Here is a 20,472-nt window from a genome sequence, read left to right as displayed (position 1 = left end):
AACCATAGCCGTGGCTTGCTGCAAGAAAAAACTTGCAGTTGAAGGTAACCAGTTTCGGTTTCATATTGCTTGTAAAGAAACTTCGAAGGTTTAAAAATCAAGCACTTTTAAACAGTATAAAAACAGATCTTTTATCGCTAACAGAGGAAACAAACGCTTCTTTGAACTCTCAAAAAGTGTGCTTCAAACTTCTTTTGTTTTAGTCTGTATAAAAGTTCTGTGTTTAATGAAATTTCGAGGAAAATTACCACTGACAATATTGTATTATAGCTGTAACAAAATGTGTGCTTACTAGAAATTCCAACGTGTAAAAATGGAATTTTGGGGAAGTTGATCACTGATAATACTATTTGAGTTGTGGCAAATATTTTGTGCTTTCTGGATTTTTTTCACGTAAGACAATGATTATTATTTTTCCTTGGTAAAATAGATCTTGGGGAAATCTAAAAAACTATCATAATATTTTTACTGCGCAAAGTTTTGTGCTTACTGGAAATTGCAACTTGTGAAAATAGGCACCCAATCACCTTTGTAAAATATATTCTGGGTAAATTGACCACTAATAATATTATTTATTTATAAAATACTTGTGCTTACTGGTAATCCCCACATTAAATAGTAACTTGGGTAAATTGATTACTGATAACTCTATAATATAAACTGTAGCAAAGTTACTCTTACTGGAAACATACATGTATGACAGTGGACTGCCACTTGCTACGTGCTACACTGTTTTATGCCTTTGTAGTTACACAGTTACTATAGTTCTCACCGGTAATTACAGAAATTCTCATACCAATATGAGTTAAATATGTAGTAATGTCTTTGGATTCTATTAACCATAAATGGGAATACTTACAAAAAACCAGCAAAAGAAATAGTAGGCCGCTCTCATTACAATGAGAGTAATGATAACATTAGTAATGCCTTTATTGAATGTTTCCCAATTTGTAATGTTTTACAATCGTCAATTTTTAGATAGTTATAACCTTAAAATAAACATTCACTCACTGTATGAAAATACGCTTAAACATATTTACATTGACCTTTATAGCGAGTTTTTCAGTACGTTTTGGACACCAAAAGGCGTTTATGATGGCTTTTGATCTGATTTCGGGCTGTTACAAATGTTATACTTTCAGGAAGCTTGATATCCAATCTGATACCAACTCGTTGATTTAGATGTTGAGACTACGTCAATCTCAACTGTTGAATTCTTAGGTTGTCTCTATCTTTATTGTCATACTGGTAACCGTCGCCTCCATGTACATTTTAATTCTCTAGCAATGTTCTTCATCTAGATATAAATGCTATGTGTGGGATTGTATGTTTTAACTTTTGAAGTGTTTTATATCAGTATTTACACTAAATTTATATTTATAAATGCATAAATAAATAAAAAACTGCATGTGTGTTCATTAAAAAAAATCTTATTATAAAAAAAACATATTGAATCGTTGATATAATCTAAAGAAGCACAAAATCCGAAGGAATTTTGGCACTCTAGCTGGTGTGTTTACCACTCAGTGGGTAATGTGCTTGGCTCAGATTTGTGGCCCTTCTTTCTTGTTAAACCTAAGAGCTAGTGAGCTTAACAAAGTCTACCAAGTCTAAAAGGCATTTGTTTTTCTTGTGTCCTTTCGGGTTTATATTTTTAGGAAATATTTGTAGACTTTGTGTTTCTTGAAATAATCACGACTTAATAACGAAGCCAGTTCAATTTTAGATATTATACACTTTATTCAACAAGGAAATTTAAACAACAAGGGTCATATTTAGAAACAAATACTACAATAATAGTAAATTCTCTATTATTATAATAATTACCGTTGAGGAAAACTCCTGCATTAATCATATAGCCATTGTTTCATAACGATGTAAGTTACAGCACTTACAACAGATCTGGCCCACGTTTCTACTTATTAAGTAGAAATACAACATCCAAGCGTTTATTATTATAGTATTTAGCGCTTGCTTTCCGATTACAATATTATCATGAAAGCGTTGCTTCTTGAAATAATCCCTCCCCACCAGAAAAGGTTTTAAAAAGTTATCTTTATCCTTTTCGTTCTATCTATTCCTATACAAATTTACTGCATGCGTAAAGTATTACATCTTTGTATTTCGATAGTAACTGTTGACTAAATGGTTGTCCTAATGGAGGCCGAAATATTTCAAGAGGATAATTGAAAAGTGTCTTTCAACAATAGTAAGTAACAAAATATCTTCCAATGTAAACAGGAAGATTTTTTGTTAGTTACAAAATATTCCAGTTAACACAGTTATCACAGTTGGTTAAGCCATGCACCACTAGAGGGAGTTTCCAAACATTCCACCCAAGGCACTTATGGTTATAATGATACATTATAAAACATTTAATTATAAAGAGTTATGTCTAAAAATTCCTAGATTTAGTGTTTTTTATATACAAAATATTAATGTGTTTTCATACATATTGCATAGCCACGATGGAAAAGGTTAATTAAAACGTCAATGTTGAATTTTGTTACAATTCTCCTTCCGCTCGGTTCAGCGTCTGAAAGCAGATACTGTCACAGACTTGACTCCTGAAATTTGGAGTCTACGTTCGTCAGAAAAGATCCAAAGAAGTCTGCGACGAAGATGTTCAAGAGGAACTCTTATCATCGAGTCAACATCAGATACTCCGAAAGAGCAGTGTTTAATTTACCCACCAGGCATCCAGTGTAATTCAAATGAAGAAGCGCTGTTGCAGCTTCATCAGGTGCACAGACGAGGACTCCTGATTCCAGGAGTCAAGTCAGTGACTCATATTTTCAGACGCTTTACAGAGCGGCAGGTTAAATGGAGCTCAATATTTAGATAATTGAATTTATTTCAACTCACGTCTTTCGATTCAATACGATATTAGCAGGATTACAAATAGTTATGGACAGTTTCAAAATTAATATTTACAGTAAACTATAAGGAAAAGTATATAAAGGTTTTTTATGTAATAATTCTTTCGATTTTTCTGAATAAAATTTCCTAATCAAATGAAAATTTCTAAATAGTGAATTATTACTGAAACACATTTTATCTAGAGTAAAGATATCAATTAACGCCACTAAACGTGTCACGTAATGTTTTAAGAAAAATTTCAAGTATGTAACAAGTATCATTTAATTAGGCTACGTGTTACTATGTCACATGTTCATGTACTATATGATTTTAATTTGCCTGTTTACAACACAAATTTATTTAGTGATTATTTCCTTTTTCATCGTTGTCACTCATAAGGATTAATTTTAAAATTGTTTACTAATACTCTGCCAGTTATCACAAAGTGACCTGCACTATTGATGAGCTTGATATTGCAAATATATAAATGAACATTCATGCAAATTTTCAAGCCTATAGGTTAGTTCATTCTCAAGATATCAATCAATATACGGACACTTTATAGCCATTGATGGTTCGTAACAACATAATATTATTTCAATGTTAATTAAAACCAGGCTTAAACTATGAAACATAAAAGGGTTTTTTGTACAAGAATGTAAGTTAGGCTTCAGTAAAATTTAAAAATTCATGAATTGAACAAAAAACATTGTTTACAAGCGCTAGTATTATATATTTGTTTATAAATTTATTTAGGAGATGACTCAAACTGGAGGCGGAAATTTATCAAAAGCGTTATCGAATCAATTTGGAAAGATTCAAGGCTTAGCTAAAAACAATTGTGGAAAATTTATCAATATTTTAACGTCTTTGATGGCTCATGAATGTCTTATCTGATGTCAAAATTATTTAAGTTAGTTTTAGTGTATAATAAAATATGATATATTATTAGTTTATAAACTGTAAGAATATTATCTTTTTAAAAGTGGCCGACCGTGTTCCAGATATCCAAATCTACTCATTGTAAATTTTCTACAGATTCCCTGTATATATGTGAATGTTCCTTAATCATAAATCCACATATAATGTGCTTGAATTCAAAAGTTCAAAGCGCTTAAGTATACCGTCCTCAAATAAATTTCACTAAAATGTCCCTAAGTATCCGTATAAAATAACATACTGCCTTCTATCACTTAGATAAAGTTTAACTATATAAATGGTTTCATATCTCATTAAATAAAATAAAAGTTTATCAGTAAAAGCTATCGAAATCCTTAGACAAATACCATGACATTAGCTTAATGGATCTCTTCAAAACCTTAAGAGATTGATCACTAAGTTAAAAAGTTCTGTTGTCGTTGAAAATATTCACTACAACACAATTAAATATCCAAAGTTCAAATTAATTTAATAAAATATGGTTTTAGTTGTGGAAATATTCCATACAATATGAAACAGATTTCTTGAATTGTGTAAAATAATTGGTCAGAAATTTCTAGATAAGTCTATTTGGCAGAAAGACAACAATTAAATAAATCCATCCTTTTTGCTACCTCTAAGCCAATGGCGCAGTGTAGTGGGTAGGTTGGTTATCGCGAGATGACCGAATAAACGCTTGGACGCTGCTTGGATTGTGACCGCTGAGCGATCCTGTCTTTGCAAGCAGCCCGCCTGCCCAGCCATTGGTGTTGGTTCGGAAGTTACATATAAGCCGTTAATCCCCAGGTTAAGTATTTGAAAAAGGTTCCTTAGCCTTAAATTCGACAGCAAAATTAGCCTTTACTTTATTTTAACTTCAATAATGCGCTAAGATAATTAAGTAATATGGGTTCCAAATAAAAATATGCATCACAATTCCTATAGATGAAAATATACAAATGAGTTACCGAACACATCAGAGTGAGAACAATAAGTGATTACTGACACCTGGTGTTTTCTGAACTAACGAGATATGTTGCAGTGAGAACAACAGCGACATTGTTACCGGCCTAATTACGAGAGGACGGATAATTGAGGACAAACACCGCACTCGACTGTCGAACACCGCCTCGTGGTATGCCTAATGGATGACGTCATGTTTGCAAAAGGTGAAGGGTTCCATTAAACTCGTTAACAACTATCAATCAGACTCAGCTTAGTTTATCCAGCTGGCCCTTCCATTGTTCTCTTCCTATATAAGGAGAAGCGGAGGAAAACGAGTGGGCCAATCCTTGCCGGAGAGTTGTTCGGTAGTGTATTTTGGAGTATGTTTAAGAACTCGTTACTTATTCTATCCAATAGTATTTACTTTACAACGGTTATAATGCAATTATAACTAAAATAGTTACTACTAAAATATATGTGCAATATTAGTTTATGTCAATAGTCCAAATAACCAGCCACCACGTATATTTTTAATTTGGTGGTTTTTACGATACTGAGACCATTATTTAATATCTATAAGATACGGCATTAAAGTGCTAAACTATGTTAAGTTTAAAAACTAACAAAACATTTAAAAATTGTCCAATCTAGAAGAATTGTATTAATACTCAATTTATTCGTACATTTATAATTTGAAATGTTGAGATTTACACATATAGAAATAGTTTAGTTTGAACTGACAAACTATTCCCTCTTCTGATTTGGATACAAATCTAATAGAAAAAAAAATACATTTTTCTCATATATTATGGATTAACATTTATAATCACTACATCTAACTCATTCAAGCACTAATGTAACATACAGCTTGTAAAATGGCGAAATACAAGTTTCCTTGGGAAACCTGTGTTGGACAATGTGCGGCATATCTTATTACTAAACTATTTTTTAGATAAATGTCACTAGACATAGAATAGTTAAACTAATATTGAAAAAGTTTTCTGTGACTGGTGTTCCCATAAACTGTTGTTTGATATGTGCCAAAAACATAAATATTTCTTTAAACTGTTTAATAGAAAGCCGGGATGTTACTTTTAGTTGGCGCCCTCTTCGCCCTTTTTTCGGCAGCACACGGCCAGTTGAACCCCCTCGGAAGGTTTGGTAAATGTAAAGATGTGGCTACGATCAGGGGACTGTGATGTGAGTATTATAATTCTACAAATAATTATGAAATGTATTATTTAATTATATAAGTGTTATGATAATTAATAGTGATTCTCGAATGCTGTTTATAAGTGTAAGTAAAATAGAAGCAATGCACTACGGAAGATTGAACACTGCTACAGTTAAAACTATTAAAATATGAAAAATAGTTGATTCAAGTTTGTTTAAACCATGTACTTTCCAAAATAATGTATTGCTAAAAATATCATATACGATAGTACTTCATGTTTTCATTTTTCATAATTTGGTTATTAAAAGAATAACTGAATGGCTATTAAAAGAAACTGTAGGTCTTATGCACTTTTAGTTAAGCATTGAGGAATCATGTTTATATATTCAAACAACATGCATACACAGCTCTTTTATTTGATGCCGTAAGTAAGAAAATGGGAAGAAAGAATAAATCTTTCGGATATTTTAATAAAGATTTTACTGAAAGTGCACGATTTTTAAATTACATAAAGGACAGAAACAGAAACATTGAAAGGGGCAAGATTTACTTTTGCATGAAAAATTAAAATTGAAAATGTTTATCAAAAATAAATAAACGACTGCTTTAGTTTTAGAAAATTGTAAGAATATATTGGTTTTGTAATTTCCCAATGACTAAAAAGTTTTTTAATATTGCTTGGAACGTAATATTTGGGAACTAAAATAAAATTATTAATATATGTTCCCTGGGCTCAACATTATACTAAATATTAATTCATTACAATTGTGTTACTTTTTAAATTTAAATAAAAAACATGTGTGATTTAAATGATTTATACATTTTTAACATATTTTCAAAATTCAATTTTATAAAAATATTTTGCTTGCGCAAAAACTGGCTCTTAAAAGCCAATTGTAACTTTAGAGGATATCAAGGTTTCCTCAAAGCATCCTTGTAATCAAGCGAACAATGCTTGGAGCCTTTGAATTGTTTCCATCTCTTGCCTTTATGAGGAACAGTACAGTTAGAGGTGAATTGAAGATTTAGGACAAGTAATATTGGGATAAACCAGTTTACTAAAGTACGTTCCTCCTTCTAAAACCTGCGTGACTTCTCATCTAGGAATTAACCACGGATAGGATATGTGCAAAATTATTAATTTAGGTTTGACAGTAATTTGTGAATATGTCATTACTTTAAGGATCACACATAGAAGGCCTACCAGTCGTAATGAAATGGGAAAACTGTTTTTATGTTCTGTGTAATACGCTGTATTGTGAAAGCTCCTGTACCTGTATATTGTGCAGATGGAAGGAACAAGGTACCTACAGTACCGTCCTGACAACCCGGACCACTATGTCCACACATGCCAGGCCACCTACGAACAGGTGGTTCAGGGAGACCTAGCTGCACTCCTCTATTTCTACAAGTAAGTTAACGTATCAAAGTGATTTAATAGTCTTAAAAATGACAAATAATTAAGTATCGAGAGGGAAATTCAAGTAAATGCCAGACTAAATTGACCATTATGGGTTCCAAAAATTTTCTGTAGTGAGCTTTCGGAGTGGGTAGGATATTCAGGATGGGCAAGGGGGGTAGTGGTTACTTTCCTGTTGACATCCGTGAGAAAGGATAACAGTCTCAGTCATGTTTATTGGAAAAGGGTTATACTAGCTCTGTTCCTGCTTGTTCTACATAAAGAGAACAGGGAAACACTCCCTCGTGTTTGGGCTATCAACAGCCTTTAACGTCAAGGGAGCTCCACTTACTCTAAAAGTCATCCATTGTAGTAGACAATTCGATCTCTATATTTGCGGTTAATGATGTGTCGCGAATGAATATCCATGGGTAGCCATATATAGGATGGTAGCACATTATTTTTTCCTGTAGCTATTATAGGTTCAACTGGAAGGTTCAAACCAGCCGAGTAGTAGTTCACAGCACTACTCTCGGGTAGGGTACAATAAGTGAACCCGGTTTGTTTTATATCGAAATTGGCAAACGATATTACTTAATCATAACCATTGGTATAATCAATCGATACTGATTAATTATTTTGAATTATTAACTTAAATAGTCTATTTCAACAGCTGTAAACACTTTAAAATAATGCACGTAGGGTAATATTTAAATTTTGTGAATTATAAAAAATGGCAGTCTATTTTAGAAAACTACAAGACATTGCTTTGAAAGATGATAAGACGTAAATAAAATATATTGTTTTTGTGGCTTTAACATGTTAGACTCATTTGTGGGAAAGAAACAACTGGTACTGTGAGAGGAGCAAACATGGTCGTCTTCAGTTTTCCTAATTTTTGTTACAATAATTTGTTTGGATCACTGTAAATATTAAATTCATATTTTAATTTAAAACATATGATTGTTATTGAGGACTATAGATACTTTTATATCGATTGATAGTTTAGGGTTTGAGATGCGAATATTAGGTATCGAAGACTACATTCTTCGATATAAAAAAACCGGGGTCCGCTTATCGTACCCTACTACTACTCTCGACAAATGTTAAGGCTACATGTGTGCAAATCTTACAAATTGGTATATGCTTAGATATACTTACACATTTCACCGTGCTGGTCCCAGACATAAGTATAGGCATATATGAAATAATCAATTTACTCTGTCACATTCACCACATAAAGGAATATACGCGCACTAATAGTTAGGATATATGAATTCACTGTGTTCATATTCTGTATAAACAGTTTGAAATACATCTGTCAATTAAAAGGATTTCTGCAATATTAGACAGAGTAGAGGTTTATCCCACTCCAAAATTAGAGCGAATATAGAACACACGCATAAAAATAACACAGCTGAAACGTTAATATAGTTTTCAGCACTTCTCTTAAATATGAATACTAGCGTACACACCATTTGTTGAGTCAACATAACTGTGTTTATTCCACAAACTCAATACCATCAGAAACTAACAGTAAGCCAACACTTACTTTACTATATATGTGGTTATTATTTTTAAATTGGATGTCTGCCGTGTTTCCATTTGCAAACTTTTATTTTTCAGTGTTTAAATTAAGATATTTACATATTTTGATTACATCGATAGTAAAATAACATTCAATCGATTAGTCAGTAATCGATAAGATGTTACACTATCTTTGACAAAGCAGTATTTAAAAATGTGTGCTACAGGTCGGAGCGTCATTATAAAACTAGGTACAATCACAAAATAACAATCACCACAATGCACGGGAAAACACGGACACAGACTTTGAATGTTTTTTAACAAACATTTCAGGAAAATTCTTCGGTAAGGGGCCTATTACGGTACACAGGTTACGTGACCTGAGTGTCGTACCGGAGGGCCTAAAAAATCGTGTTTAGGAATGTTTAAAAAAATTTTAGGACGATACCCGGGTGACTGAAACAATTCATCAATTTAGTACTATGTTTGACAATGACGTAACATCAAAACGAATACAAACGAGGAAGCGAAATATTTTTTTGTATTGCTTACTACAGGTATATTAAAAATAAAAACTGAAACTATTTCAATACAGGGGCTAATATATGAAACTTGATAATTTTTTAGTTCAATTCTAGGTCTTATTAAAGTAAAACTAATTAGAATTCTAACGTTAACTTTAAGAAGTCAACAATTTTCTTTCAAATTCAAAATACATTGAATTACAATTTGGTTGCTGAAACATGGTGGTGGGGGGGGGGGGGGGTGGGGGGGGGGGGGGGTGGGGGGGGGGGGGGGTGGGGGGGGGGGGGGGTGGGGGGGGGGGGGGGTGGGGGGGGGGGGGGGTACAATTTATCAACAAATCTCCAAATTGAATTACTACGAAGGCCTTAAAAACCCTAAAAAATTCTTAGGATCAAATACAATCTATAATGCTGGAGAGTTGATATAATTGCATCCGGAAGACTGGCGCTAGAGTTAACAATGTAGTTAATTGTCGAAAAAACGATGTATAAGTGCAAAAATAAGTGCGTGAAAGTGTTATTTTGGAATTAATTATGTCTTGTATTTTTTTATAACACGCATATTCTCAATGGTCGTAACAAGTATTTATATAGAAACTGCTCTGACTGATTAACACAAAATTAACTAAAATTATAGGTTGAAAAGGTTTTTTGGCAAAGAAAATTTAAAAAAAAAAAGATTGAGTGAACCTACTAAGTATTGCAATTTAAAGACGGTCAGGCTAATTCAAAGGGTGGGAATGTACTAAGAACTCGTTCTTTTCTGCTTAGAAATGAAGTTTCCTGCAAAGATTAAAGCCTAAATATATCTCTAAATATCTAAATGGTACATTAACATTTTTGTACATTAAGGTGGGTTTTATATCAGTGTTTAAGTAATAAAAGTCTAAACAACATGTAAAAAAACGTTAATACATACTTTGGGGTAGTCAGGGTACATATGTTAATATATTACAAGATAAAACTTTGTGAAATGCTTTGTTAACGCTCAGCCAACATTCCGCACCAATAATTAAATTATTACATAATGTACAACATATAAGTGTTTCAGCTTTTGTGATATAATGAAACATTTTACTACCAAAAGAATGCAAGAACTAAATGTAAATAATGTAGTACTGTAAAAGTAGAGAAGACGAACTGTTATGAGGAAAGTCGTTTAGAAAGTCACAAATCAACTTGTTGCTTGGAGAATAAATCTTATGGGTCCAATCATAACATCTTTCAGTTGTCTGTCGGCCCTCAGAGAGTCCTTATTGTTAGCTCATGACAAATGGTTCCAGGAAGAGAATATTCAGAAATCTTTATTTTCATCACAATACTACACGATTGATTGTCATATTATTTTTGGACTATTACGTATGTTACAATTTAAAATAATTGTGTTATTTATGCTTGAAATAAAAAAACTAAAATATCGTGTATTGTATATATTTATTTTTATAATACCAGTGAGTGCAGTGTGTGCTCGTTAGTTTAGATTTAGTGATGAATGAAACTGCTTCTGCGTTCAAGAATGTAAAGAACGTAAAATATTATGGCCTGATCTTAATCCATTCATAACATAAAATTCATGTGCACTTGAAGTTTAGTTCACACAATTTTGCGTTTTTCTTACGTATAATCAGATATATTAATTAAAATTTACAAATTACATTCCGAGTTACAAAAATAATAACCAGATTCACGGCCATTTCCAAAACGCCAGTGCTTAGCTATTTATAACAATCTATATTATAGTCATTTCTTAGTGAACATTTATGTTTTCATTTCTTAAAGGGCACCAATTAATTATTTAGTAAACATCCATGTAGTCATTTCTTATAAATCATCAAATCATTCCTTAATGATCATGTAGTTATTTCTTAGAGAGCGTCAAGCAATTACTTAGCGAACATCCATGACATTAAGACAATTCTTACATTGAACATTCCATGTAGTAATTTTAAAATGTTTTTATCTGACGCCATCAAACGCCTTCTGAGTTAAGAGTCAGGAAGTTTTAAAGCATAAGAATTCTAGAACGACGTAAGATTTCATAATCACGTGGAAATTGACTCATGAAACGACGTCACAGATTTGTTTTACCTGAATGTTAGGATAGTTTATGAATGTAATTAAAATTTATGTGATATGTAATAATAAATAACATAATTATAAATTGTTGTAGATATGAAATATTTAATTTTATCTAAAAAAGTATGGTCCAAATGAAAATTGTCCAACACGAGAGAGCCAAAAGCTATTTTAGACTTTACGTATTTCATATTTAAAACTTCGTTTCTAGTAAAACTTTTCTAATTTATACTTTTAATTTAAGTAATAGCTAATAAATAATTAATTCTGCATTAAATTTAATATTTCGTAGTACAATATAACAAATAACATAAACTACTTAAATTAGTATAAAAACTACAAACCAAGACCATTTACTAAGGAAAGAAAATGATAAATATTCTAGGCATATGCAAGTGTATATTCTACAATATTTATGTTAAATGAGGTCTATAAAACCCACACAAGGGGATTTTGCTGAATAAAGGATAAGGCAGGAAATGCTTTGCAAACAATGTTGGCAGAGTCGCGTTAACAAATCCAAGTTTAATAAAAACAATAACTTGTATATCCTATGGAACAATAAGAAAGGTGGATAAATTCCTTTGCAGAGAAATTTGTTTATTTCATTCCCTTATTCGATTTGTTTATAGCACTAGAAATCTAGTTTTATAAATATGATATCTGATATACTTTTGTGTACATAATATTTAGTCGAAGGTATAAAAAGTATTTTTTCTAATTATCAAGTATCTTAGATTTGTCTCTTTTAAAAGTTAAAACATGTTAACTTACTTATCAACACATTTTCTCCTTAAGTATTTTATTTTTAGATACAAGATATAAATATTACAATCGTAATGTTTTTCCGTGATTTAAAGTTTACTATCGATGCTAAAAAGTACATTACCACGTTTCGATGATTTAAATCTATGCTCTTCATCAGTTAACAAGGCGTTAAGGAGAAAGGTAAAGCATACGCAAAAATCTAACACAAACTAAAAGAATAAACATTTTTGACGATAATCTTTTTTTTATTCTTGTAAAACGGAATACCAAAACCCAAATAGCTAAGTTTAAATTTATACAATTTAAGGATAACAGTGAAGGTCTTCAAATTCTCACGTGAAGTGGAATAATGCCAACATATTCTACCATGGAAACGACGTTTCAAAGAAAACGTATTACATAAAATTGTAAGGTCAATTGATAAGTCAGGTATCTATAGGTTTAAAGTTATGGTTGCAAAGTCGATGATATTGAAAATTTAATGTTTACTATACAGGTTTCATTATTGTTCACAGTAATCATTTATGTCCCGTTATATTATATTTGCGTGTGTTGTTACTTAAAAAATCATATTTACATTCTGTTAGCGTTCTGTATCAATATTGCTAATTACTGTATTTAGTTTGTTACTGTATGTTTGAATTCGTATTGGAAAATATTTTATTGTATATATCTTACTGTTGATTTTTTTGGACTCTGTACCATATTTCATTTTTTGCTTTTGTTGTAGGTGGGTTATGCTATCAATACCATAATCTATTCATTTTATGGAGAAATTTTTATTTCGTGGGTACACTTTATCCTACAATTGGCATGTGCTTTTAAACTTAATTTAATTTTGCTGCTCAACATGACTTACATTATGATGTGAGAATCCTCAGAACAGGTTGGCCTTGGATTAATCGTACTTTGTTTGTCTCGTGATACAAAATAGTGTTCTGTTAACCATAAATTTTCATATTCTTTGTTAGATGTAATACGTGTCACACGTTGTAAATTATCTTTATCATATGTATTTGTTGTTAATCCTGTCAATGAGTTAAATAAAATGTAATATTATTATTATTCAGGTGACATTGTATACAATTAACTAGAAAACATAAACAAATAGATCATTTCATGAGATCTCAAGCAATAAATTCCGAACACACGATATGACGAAAAGTACGGCTAGAGGCGTTTGCCTTTCCAACCCCATTACAAGCGCAATCGTCCTGTCCACTTTCAGATGATATTCAACCCAGTTACTGGAAGTGACCATATTATTTTTCCTCAGTGTTTCGTTGCCTGTGGAGTGTTCAGGAGGGTTTTTGTTCTGTGAGCTTGTTATGTGCAGTGGCATGAGTGGTACTTGCTCTAGTTACCTACATGAGTTTTAATATATAACTTGTTCTGTTCTAATCGTGCCTTGGGCTAATTCAACTCCACACAGTTATTAATTTTTTATAGTTCTGTATGATTAACATTACGCCTTAAAGTTTACATCTGATGAAAAGTATATATTGATATGCATGAAACTGAGTGTTGTATTCTAATTATATTTTGATTTGAAATTCAGAAACCTGTTTGTTATTCTTCAAAATATGTACTTTTATAGGGACATATTATTTTAACATCAATACCAACCATTCTCATATTGATTGTTTTAGACGTTTAAAATCTATCAGTAAATATTCACAGTGATACACAAAATACACGTTCTTAGTAGTATGTACTGTACTTCTAAACCAAGGAGTTTGTGATCACGAACGTCATAAGCTAGCCATAATCAAAGGTGTATTAATAGACACATATCCTTAGTAGTATGTACTTGTGAATTAGGAGGGTGCGATTACGAACTTTATAAGATAACCATACTAAAGGCTGTAATAATGGATACGCATTCTTAGTAGTATATACTTGTAAACTAGGAGGGTCTGATTATGAAAGTTATAAGCTAACCATAGTTTACTTTGTTGAGGTTTTTTAAGTTAACTCATTTTAGTATACTTTCACTCTGGATATCGAGGTCCTTGTATACAAATTTACAATGGGTTTGCAGCTTGAATCTACACGTAGATAAACAGTTCAATACACGAAGAACTAAAAATAGAAATACGGTAGAGTACAACGTTATTGAATCGCTTAAAGATAATATCTTATCATTTTTGTCTCTGCATTGCAGTAAATACGTATAAGGTTGTATTATGTATTATAAAATCAATCATAAGGGAAATATTTATATAAACAGATTTTTTGTGCTAAGTTCTTAGAATTTTTATGATTTTAAGTTATAAAAACATTTTAAAATATTTTTTACGAATATGTAAAAAAAGTTAGATTCTTTAATTATATAAGCCATGCTAATGGAGCGTTTAGATGTCTAAAGTTAATTTAAACATATTGTAAGAAGTTGCTTTTTTTGTTACTTTTGTTACTGATAATTAAGATGAATTTCGAATGACTGTAAAATTGTAAATATATTTAATGGTATTGTTTATATTGTAAAAATAATTTACACCTATTAATATGAACGGCATTATTGCAAAATATTAAGACCTTGTACTAACTAGCGAACTTATTCACGCAATGTGTAAGTACTAGCTTAGTACCAATAATATGCAGAGGTTACTAGAAATTATGGCAACTACAGTAGTCACCATTGTTTCTGTTTCCTATTTACAGAGACAGTATTTTAGCATAGCTTATATTAGTTCTATAACCAGTCTTAAACAACTAAAAGTTTCAAGATGGTGGACATTTTCATTTAAAAAAAAATTATGACTCTTCTAATTTTTACACATTAATTTTATATAACTAAAATACCTTTTGAAAACAATTTTGTTCATCAAGGTAATCGTATTCGTGTTACGTTTTTGTATTATCACACACTCTTATATAATTAAAATCAAAACAGAATGAAATTTTAAATAAATTACTCCACATTAAAAAACTAATTAGATTTTTGCATAGAAATAATAACTGAACTTTCACACCAATATGAAAATGGTTGACACAGTAGTAAAAGTGATTTCTCTGCATGATGTAATAGGTAGAGAAGAGAAGTTACGTGTAGGAGACAAACCACACATTATGGGTAACACAGTCAGATTTAAACAGTCAAAGGGTATGTCATGTTGATACATGTGCAATACTATTTACTTTTATTCCCTTATACCTCCTCTTATAATATTAGATTTACTACTGAAGCAGTTGTTTAAATAAATACTGATTTAGACAGTGAAAGCGGTTTCGTTGTTTAATATTTAATACATTTAATTTATTACATAAAAAACAAAGTATGAAATTTTAACAGTGCATTGTTTGAAATAAAACGTTAATATGCTTGAAGAATTTAGAGAAATAAGTAATTGAAATAAAATTAATTTTTCTGAATTATTTGCAGACGCATTATACTTATTATTCATAGCAATTGTTGCTGAATGACATAGTGGATGTAATATAAATGTTGACCTTATAGCTATGTGTAGCACTATTTACATGATGATAACTTAACTATATTATCAATTAGGATGATATATATATATATATATATATATATATATATATATATATATATATATATATATATATATATACTGTAAAATTGAACATTACTTAACTATAAAAAGTAATTTGACGCTAAAAATGTCGCAGTTGACAGGTATCAGTTGTTTGTTGCTCCAGGCTTGTGCAAGGGTATCTTCAAAGTTGTGCTCGCATGTTCATTGACGGATTTCGTTGATGCAAGTACTGTTGGACTTTGAATGAAATTACGCAAAATTAGTTTAGTTAGTTTCTGGTAAATGTTTTATTACAACAGAAGTTAATTTTTTTGTATTTAAATATATTAAACAGACGCCATTTTGTTAGTATTAGAAAAAATAACGCAATTATTTTTTTAAATTTTTCTCTTATGTGCCAAATTTGATTTCCTTAGATTAAATATTTCCAAAGATAATAAAATTTGTAACAAAAAATTGCAACAAGCGACCAAACAACACATTTTTTAATCTATATTTAAGGAAAAGTTGTGCTTGAAACGATTGATACTATCCCTAAAAGACGTTTGTGACACCCTATTGTGAACGAGCATACGTAAATATAATCGAAAGCCTAAGTAAAATAGTTTATATGGTCTCAACACAAACAAGGCTTGCCAGAACAATTTGTATGACTACATTGTTAGCCATGTAACACATGAGTGAACCAGCTCAGGAGTTAAATCTGCCACCAGGATTACTTGAGAATGTGTTAAACATTAACACAACAGTTCATTAAGTCGAGTACTTCACCTGGCGACACGTCACAAACAGTCAAAATCTCGTAATTACACTGAACACATTACAGTTTGAGACATTTTACCTGATTACTTATTTTCGCTGTAATTATTCCATTAATTCAAACAGAATTGGCCTTTGTTTTCAACAAACAGAACAGTGTGTGTCATAAAATTTAGTTTAGCAACACAAAATGCATTATAGAATGAGTCATATAATTATGTCGTTTCTAAACTTTTAATGTTTAAATTTACTCACAAAAAATGAATGAATACTTAAAATTAAACACTTTTAAAAGTCCCAAAATTTGTCCATTGGGATTGACATATAATCCCAAGTCTCTTTGTACGTTCCGTAAATTTAAATACAATACGGCAGTCATCTAATTGATGTAAAACGTAAAAAAAAAGAATAATATTCCGCTACTACATCTGCTGCTATAATCAAACATCAGCTGATACTGTGTATTATCGTGTGTTACGTAATATTTCGTTCATCTGATTTTCCAGTCAATAGTGATCATAATGACGTCAGCGGGAACAGCTGTTCGTCAACAATGACTTGTAAAAATTGATTCAAATGTCATCGGACTATTTTGATAAAGGCTGCTATAGTAGTCTACACAAGCCAAAATCCTGTACTGTAAATACACAGCGTATACTTATAATGTGTAGAAGAAACTTATACATTTATACTTTTTTATTGGCGTGATACAGTTTACCATGCAATGTTTGGCTCTACAAAAAGGCGAGCTGTCCAGAAGTTCTGGGGTTCTACCCTCATGGGATGTTATAACAGGACCCTAACTGGGGCGAGGACCAAACTTCTCCTCGGTTTATAGCCAATACAGATTTGCTTTTGGGACCGTTACATTGCCATCTGTCTCTGGGGTTTGCTTCCTCTTATTATGTGAATATTATACAGCTGGTAATTCTTAATAAACATAAAATACATTCATAGTAAGGTCGGTATATTAAGTTTAAACAAATGGACATTTTTCCATTGTATGTTAGAGGTCGTTATACAGTCTCGTCAATTAAACATTTGAGTTTGTGAAAGGTAGATACGTTATGGAAACAGGATTTTACGGACATTTGCAATCGTTCAGTGATAAAAAACAATCAAAACACAACGTTTCAAGTTCTGCAATCCGATATCTTCCTCCGGTGAAAAATTTACGTAACATATAACTACAACATAAGTTAAAATAAACTTATGCGCGATAGGTATTGTGATGTACTCCTAAATTTTAATGAAATAGGATAAAGGAGTTGGCAGTTTTCATCAATTCTGTGTTATATTACTCCTAAAAAAGACTGAAACAAGAATACTATGACTGGTATCCAGGCAGGAAATAGTTAATTTTCAGTATTGCTTTGACGAATAGGGACCTTCCTGCCGTGATGGCCACGTTTTCACCTTCAAGCACATAAATTAAAGTAGCGAATTAAAGTATTCTGTTCCAGATATAACAGGAATAGCCGAAAATTTTGGTGACACCCCTATTCATATGTAATGTTATGCATCACAAAAAGGCAAGATACTTCTCACTTACTACAAGCTGAAAGTCACTTTATCTGTTTCAGTGATACCAGGAACAGACATCAAGTTTTTGGCTCCCAGACTGGTGTCCGGATATAAAATTGTGTCTCAAAAACTAAAAGCATTACTTTTCACTTTCTACAAGCTGAAAGTCACTTTATCTGTTTCAGTGATACCAGGAACAGACATCAAGTGTGGGGCACCACGACTGGTGTCCGGATGTAACATTGTGGGTGGTCACTGCCGGTGCGATAAGGTGCCCTCCTGCCCAGATGAACGACCTTTTACCTTCAAGAGCATGAAGGAGTGCAAAATGAACCTGGCCGTGATGATTCAACACACACATTCAATAGAAGAAGGTACTTTGAAAAGTTTAATTTTTTCTCTTTTATCACCATCCCCTTTTTCCTTCCAATAACCTCCACTCAACTGTTTCCAAATCATTACTCTCCTCCTCCTTCTCAATTTCTCTCTGAATAATCAATTACTTAATATATCTAGTGTCATTAGAGCCATTATTTGTATCTCATAACGACTAAATTTAAAGGAAAGTTAAAATAGGTATCACCACCTTCTTTTAGGTAATAGTTAAATTAAATTAAATTTACCTACGAATATCTTTATTTCCATCTTATCAGGGGACGGCGGACAAGGTCCAGTAACCTCAATTGTCCTAACACCTGTCGTTGAGGAAGATGTGGATAGAAGCATTCAGCAGCTTCCATTGAAAAGCTGCTATGTTTCTAATTCAGTGTAAATTATGTATGAAGTCCCTCAAGGATCAATTCTCAGCTCTATTTTCTATCTGTTTTATGTGAAAGACACAGAATCATCGCTACCACACGTAAGAATCGTGCAGTATGCTGATGATACGACTCTGTTAAAATTTGTTTTAGAATAAAAACCTTTGTTGCAGTAAACAGTTGTGTCCAAAATATTCACAGCCTCTATTTCAAAACAAATTCCAATGTTATATATTTTATTTTGCGCGAATGGACAGATTTGCGAATATGATAGAGAAAACTATCGAACCAGGAGATACAGGACTGTAGTTCATGAACGTTTCCTCTCACAGGTAGGAGTTCATCTCATCAACAGCATTCCTAATGAAATTAAAAATCCCCCGCGCATAAAGCATTTAAAACTCGTTTGAATCGCTGTTTAGTGTCGAACGCGTTTTATAGCGTGAATGAGTTGATGGCGTATGACTAGGAGACCGCACAACCAAGATTTACTCTCGAATTGAGTTAGGAAAGAAAATTTGGCGATGAATGGAGCAGAGTGATTATAAAAATGTGTGTATAAGTGAGAGTTCGATGTGGTATGTGTTTAAAAATTATTAGATAATTGTGGTTTGCTATATAAATGTTCTTTTCGTCAAAAGGTTAGTTATAATTAGGCCTACACTAACATTTACAAAACACAATTAGACAAATTTGAAGAGTTAATAAAGAGTACTGTGGAGGTGTGTAACTAAATTAAATACCACTCCAGACTTTTAAAAAGCATTTGTGAGGAGCTCGTTCTATGCTTGCCACACTGCTATATAGTAAGAGAGCTTCAGTTTGACTACGTAATTTAACTTGGCATTGTTGCGAGTTAATAAAAATATTTTTCTGATAGCACTGGACATTATTTTGGATGGAAAAGAGGTAGCGATATCTGGTTCTCACCATTTTTTAAGTTTTATTTTGCTCTCCTCTTGAATTAGCTTTAAATTTTAGTTTTTTAAATTGTTTTTCATGTGACAAAAATACCGCATTTTTAGTAAACAAAAAATTTTCAAAATCATTAATGAAACTTCCTTTCCACATAGCACCATAACCCAAGGGATATCTCCTTATGTAAACTATAAAAATATTCAAGAGGGTGTCCTGAATTTTTATTTACTGCATGTATTAAGTTTACCAGAAAAATATATTGTGCGTATTGACTTTTAGTGTTTTTAATTGTAACATTTCTGTATACTCCCACCAGGTTCATGGTATTCTCTAATATGTAATAACCTAAAACTAGCTGTTGTATTGTTTAACATATTTGGCACATCGTGTTTCAGACTTGTCGCCGCGGGGTCCTTGACAGAGAGTGTTTCTGCTGCCCTCTGGCAATCGACTCCGCAACCACCCCTCTTCAAGACTCATCCGGTACCTCAGCCAGTTTATATTGTATAAAAACCAATCTTGATGTCCCAGTCTATGGAAATGTGTAAATATTGTGAATAAGAATTTGTGAATAAATTGTATGTATTCATATTATTCAGAGTTTTATTTGAAAATTGTCCAATAGTTTCAAAAAATGGAAAGGCAGTAGCGGGACTGACCGATAGAAATGACTACTTTTTATAACGGGCTATGAATGAAATCAAACACAGATAAAATAAATGGTAAAATAACAATAAATCTACGAGAGACTACTAATTCATTTATTAATGAATCCAACGTAAAATTGATTAAGTAACTGCATTATTTATTAGCAGAATTT

General features: G+C 31.8%; 1 protein-coding gene and 1 long non-coding RNA gene across 2 annotated transcripts in view; both read left to right on the top strand.

Annotated features, from left to right (window-relative positions):
- LOC124364316 (cysteine-rich motor neuron 1 protein) overlaps positions 1-20,243 on the top strand; it is a 370,244-nt gene extending 350,001 nt beyond the window's left edge. The window contains exons 3-4 of the mRNA XM_046819695.1: positions 18,162-18,350; positions 20,048-20,243. Coding sequence (XP_046675651.1) covers positions 18,162-18,350; positions 20,048-20,070 — 212 coding nt within the window. The 3' untranslated portion in view covers positions 20,071-20,243. The remainder of the gene's footprint in view (positions 1-18,161; positions 18,351-20,047) is intronic.
- On the top strand, positions 5,042-7,336 carry LOC124364317. The gene is made up of 3 exons (XR_006922596.1): positions 5,042-5,102; positions 5,799-5,922; positions 7,186-7,336. It is a non-coding gene; the product is annotated as an uncharacterized LOC124364317 (long non-coding RNA).
- Positions 20,244-20,472: the final 229 nt, after the last annotated feature.

This window comes from Homalodisca vitripennis, chromosome 6, assembly GCF_021130785.1.
Source record: "Homalodisca vitripennis isolate AUS2020 chromosome 6, UT_GWSS_2.1, whole genome shotgun sequence".
NCBI classification, from domain to species: domain Eukaryota; kingdom Metazoa; phylum Arthropoda; class Insecta; order Hemiptera; family Cicadellidae; genus Homalodisca; species Homalodisca vitripennis.
The sequence above is the reverse complement of the archived record's forward strand: the minus strand, read 5'-3'. Positions and strand labels throughout refer to the sequence as shown.